The sequence below is a fragment of the Geospiza fortis genome, unplaced genomic scaffold, assembly GCF_000277835.1.
Source record: "Geospiza fortis unplaced genomic scaffold, GeoFor_1.0 scaffold361, whole genome shotgun sequence".
NCBI classification, from domain to species: Eukaryota; Metazoa; Chordata; class Aves; order Passeriformes; family Thraupidae; genus Geospiza; species Geospiza fortis.
In genome coordinates, this window is record NW_005054356.1 from 2,732,035 (window position 1) to 2,735,607 (window position 3,573).

General features: G+C 44.8%; 1 protein-coding gene across 1 annotated transcript; it reads right to left on the reverse strand.

Annotated features, from left to right (window-relative positions):
- Nucleotides 1–1,460: 1,460 nt before the first annotated feature.
- On the reverse strand, nt 1,461–3,382 carry PFDN4 (prefoldin subunit 4). Its single transcript, XM_014308084.2, has 4 exons — nt 3,374–3,382; nt 2,715–2,822; nt 2,121–2,264; nt 1,461–1,877 (listed from the first exon to the last, which is right to left on the reverse strand). The coding sequence occupies exons 1-4, from the start codon at nt 3,380–3,382 to the stop codon at nt 1,746–1,748; spliced, it is 393 nt and encodes a 130-aa protein (XP_014163559.2). The 3' UTR covers nt 1,461–1,745.
- Between the last annotated feature and the right edge of the window lie 191 nt (nt 3,383–3,573).

The following is a 3,573-nucleotide window of genomic DNA, read 5'->3' on the forward strand; positions in this document are numbered from 1 at the left end:
AACTGGAAAAATGTATCACATCCATAAAACCCTAAAGGGAGAGAAAATAAGGGGAAAATCAGATCTGTGGCACTGAACAATCTTCCCTGCACATCAGCACTGCGTTTATGGCCAATCCCAATTTTAGGATCAAAGAGCAACAAGCTCTCCACACCCTGCCGTGGCAGGAGGGTTGGAAATAAAATATAAAATCATCTTTGAGGTCCCTTCCAACCCAAACCATTCCAAAATCCCTTTTTTTCCCCCACAACAAAGCCACATCCACGCTGTGGCCCAGCTGGAAGGAGCAATGATTTGGAATCCCTGCAGAGCTGTGAAATGCTCAGCAGAGCAGTGACTCTGGAGGTGTCACCATGCAATGAAAGCCAAAGCTGCAGCCAAAGCTCCTTCACTGCCAGCAGCAGTGGCACTGCCAGCCTGGCATGGGCTGCCCCAAAAATGGGATTCCCAGGTCTGTGATGCCATCTGCTGGGTGCTCCTCCTATTGGGACAAACTCCAGCAGCTTTCACCTGGAAAAAACACCCACCCCTGTCATGGACGTGTTTTATGAACAATCCTTTTGACAGGATTTTTCTCCTGAGAAGCTGAGAGGCCTCAGAAATTAAATATAAACAATAATTATCTGCTGCTGTGGAATGCAACAGGTGCATCTGTGATTGGTCTCGTGTGGTTGTTTTTAATTAATGGCCAATCACAGTCCAGTTGTCTCGGACTCTCTGGTCAGTCACAAGATTTTATTATCATTCCTTCCCTTTCTTTGCTAGCTTTCTGATTAAATCCTCTCTTTCTTTAGTGTAGTTTTAAGGTATCATTTTCTTTTAATATATTATATATAATAAAATAATAAATCAGCCTTCTGAAACATGGAGTCAACATTCTCATCTCTTCCCTCATCCTGGGACCCCTGTGAACACCACCACCCACCCCTTTTGTGTTTTCTTTGGATATAAAGACAAATTAAGCCAATTAAGACATGTAAAAATTACATCCAGCTCTCCCTAGTGATGGAGGCTCAGATTAGGGATTGATGCTGACACTGCAACAAAACCTATGAACAATTGTGACATCAATTTGCTGCATAAATATGGATGTAGGAACTGCTCAGGAAAATTAGAAATTAAGACTCAGAATTGTGACTTGCAGCAGTTTTTGGATTCCCAAATACAAAGCAGTAAATGAGAGAATATGGGGGCTCCAAAAGCTTTTCCTCACTACCAAAGTGAGCTTTAAAGAGCCCTTGTTTGTCCTCTGGTAAATTCCTGATATCTGAGCTGAGGGTGAAACACAGAGGATGAATTTAGGAGCTCCAGGAGGGCTCTTAAAAACACCTGAAGAGCATCACTGCACTCCCTCATCATGTCCCCTGTATCACACAGCTTTTATCCAACAGCCACTCCCAAATTCCCTCCTTCCATTTGTTTTAAACCTTTTCATGAGTGGAAAACAAAACCCAGGGAAGTCCAATACATGCCTGGCTTTATTGCCTTAATAAACAATGCAGATATTCCAATCTTGATGCTTTACCAGCAATGTGAAGTCAGTGCGCTCCTGAATAAATAAATAACTGCAATAAACAAAATAGGAAAGTTCTTATTAAATATACAGAACTTTACAGGGAAGTAAAAAAAACACCAAACCAACAAAAAGAAAGGGATGGATTTTCTGTTCTCAAATATAATTGCAGCAATGTTATCAAAACATTTAATAACCTAAGGAAAGGTTGGGTGTTGTGTTTAGAAAAGCTTTAACTGTCCTCAGCCTCCAGATTTATGTTATTTCCAAACTTTGCATAGAGCTGAACTTTGAGGTCAGACAACACGCTCTGGATGGACTCCACTCGGGATTCCAGCGCTTCAATTTCCTCCTGTAAACTCCTCTGAAAAAGAAAAAATGAACACAAATCAGTTCTGTACAACAAACTGAGCCAGGTTTGTCAGCACACAGAACCAACAAAGAGCTGCCTCTTTTCCAACCCATCCCAGGTCTGGCTGCAGGATTTATTGCTGGGGTGACTCAAATCCTAAATCCAACATGGATTGCAGCCTGTGAAAGCTCCAGAGGATGCACAGAGCCCACCCCAGTGCCCAGCACACAGCACAGCCCAGCAGCTCAGACAAACCTTGGCCTCCTCCAGCATCTCCTGAGTCTCCTCCAGGGAGTGACTGATGAAGACATCCCCAATCTGGTAGGGAATCAGGTGGGAATCAGCATCATCCAGCAGCATAATGTCATCACAGGCATCCTCCAGGTTCTGCAGCTGCTTCTGTTTGCCAGGACACAGAAAGAGGCTCCCTGTGAAAAGCCTTTCAGTGGACACTGCCACAGCTGGGTGAGGAACCCAGAGAGGCTGGATTTTGGGAACAAATCCCACCCACCACCAGGACAGCCAGATCACTTTCAGAGCTGGAATTCAGTGACTCAATCCAGCAGAAACTCCTAGTCAGCACTCATTATCTGCCATTAACAGAATAATTAACTGTCCAGGCAAGGGTAATACAACAGATTTAAATGTCACTAATATCTGATATTAGTGACATTTATTAATTATAATTGAATTATAATTGAATTAAAATGATATTTTACCATTCTCTATTTCCAAAGTATCAGAAACCTCATATCAGAACCCAATCATTACTTAAACTCACTGCTGCTAATTTTCTATGTTCCAGCTGAAAACCCAATGAAAAGTTCATGAGATCTGAAGCAAATATACCTTCTTCACTTCTATTTCTTCTTTCAGCTCTGTGATCCTGCTGGTGTTTCTAGCAAACTTGTTAATTTTCTGTTGATCTTCAAAGGTGACATTGACATCTTCTGCAGCCTGCGAGGAGGAGAGGTCAAAATGATGATTTCAGTTCTTACATTTACTTGAGTCTCCCTGCAAGGACACTCCTACAAAGTGATGGAAAACAATCTGAGAGCCACCACACTCTGCCTATGCACCAGGCTGCTCAAAGTGCCTCTTCGAGGATACCAGAAATACCCACATTTAGCTGGGTACAACCAATTAAAACATTGTCCAGCCACAGCATCCTGAAGGAAAGGTTTCCTTGATGCTGATGGCTGAACTGGACACCCTGCCCTGAGTTTTCTCTGCAGAGACACCATGAACAAGAGCAGTTAGTGACATGCAGAGCAGAATGGCTTCACACTGACAAGGAGGAGGATTATTTGGGATACTGGGCAGGAATTGTTCCCTGTGAGGGTGGTGAGAGGTGCCCAGAGCAGCTGTGGCTGCCCCTGGATCCCTGGCAGTGCCCAAGGCCAGGGCTTGGAGCAGCCTGGGACAGGGGGAGCTGTCCCTGCCATGGCAGGGGTGGGATGATGGAATGACAAGAATTTTGTGCAATTATGAGACGAAACCTTTCCAACCCAAGCCATGATGACGACGAGTCCATAACTAAGAGAATAAATTGCTCCTCACATCCACCCTGACCCTGCCCTTGTTGTTTACAACGAGCCGCACCAGCAGAGGCTCCGCAAGGCCACCGACCCCGGGGGACAAACGCTGTGCCAGAGCCCGACCCCAGAGCCCCATCCCAGAGCCCGACCCCAGCGGCCTCAGCTCCCGA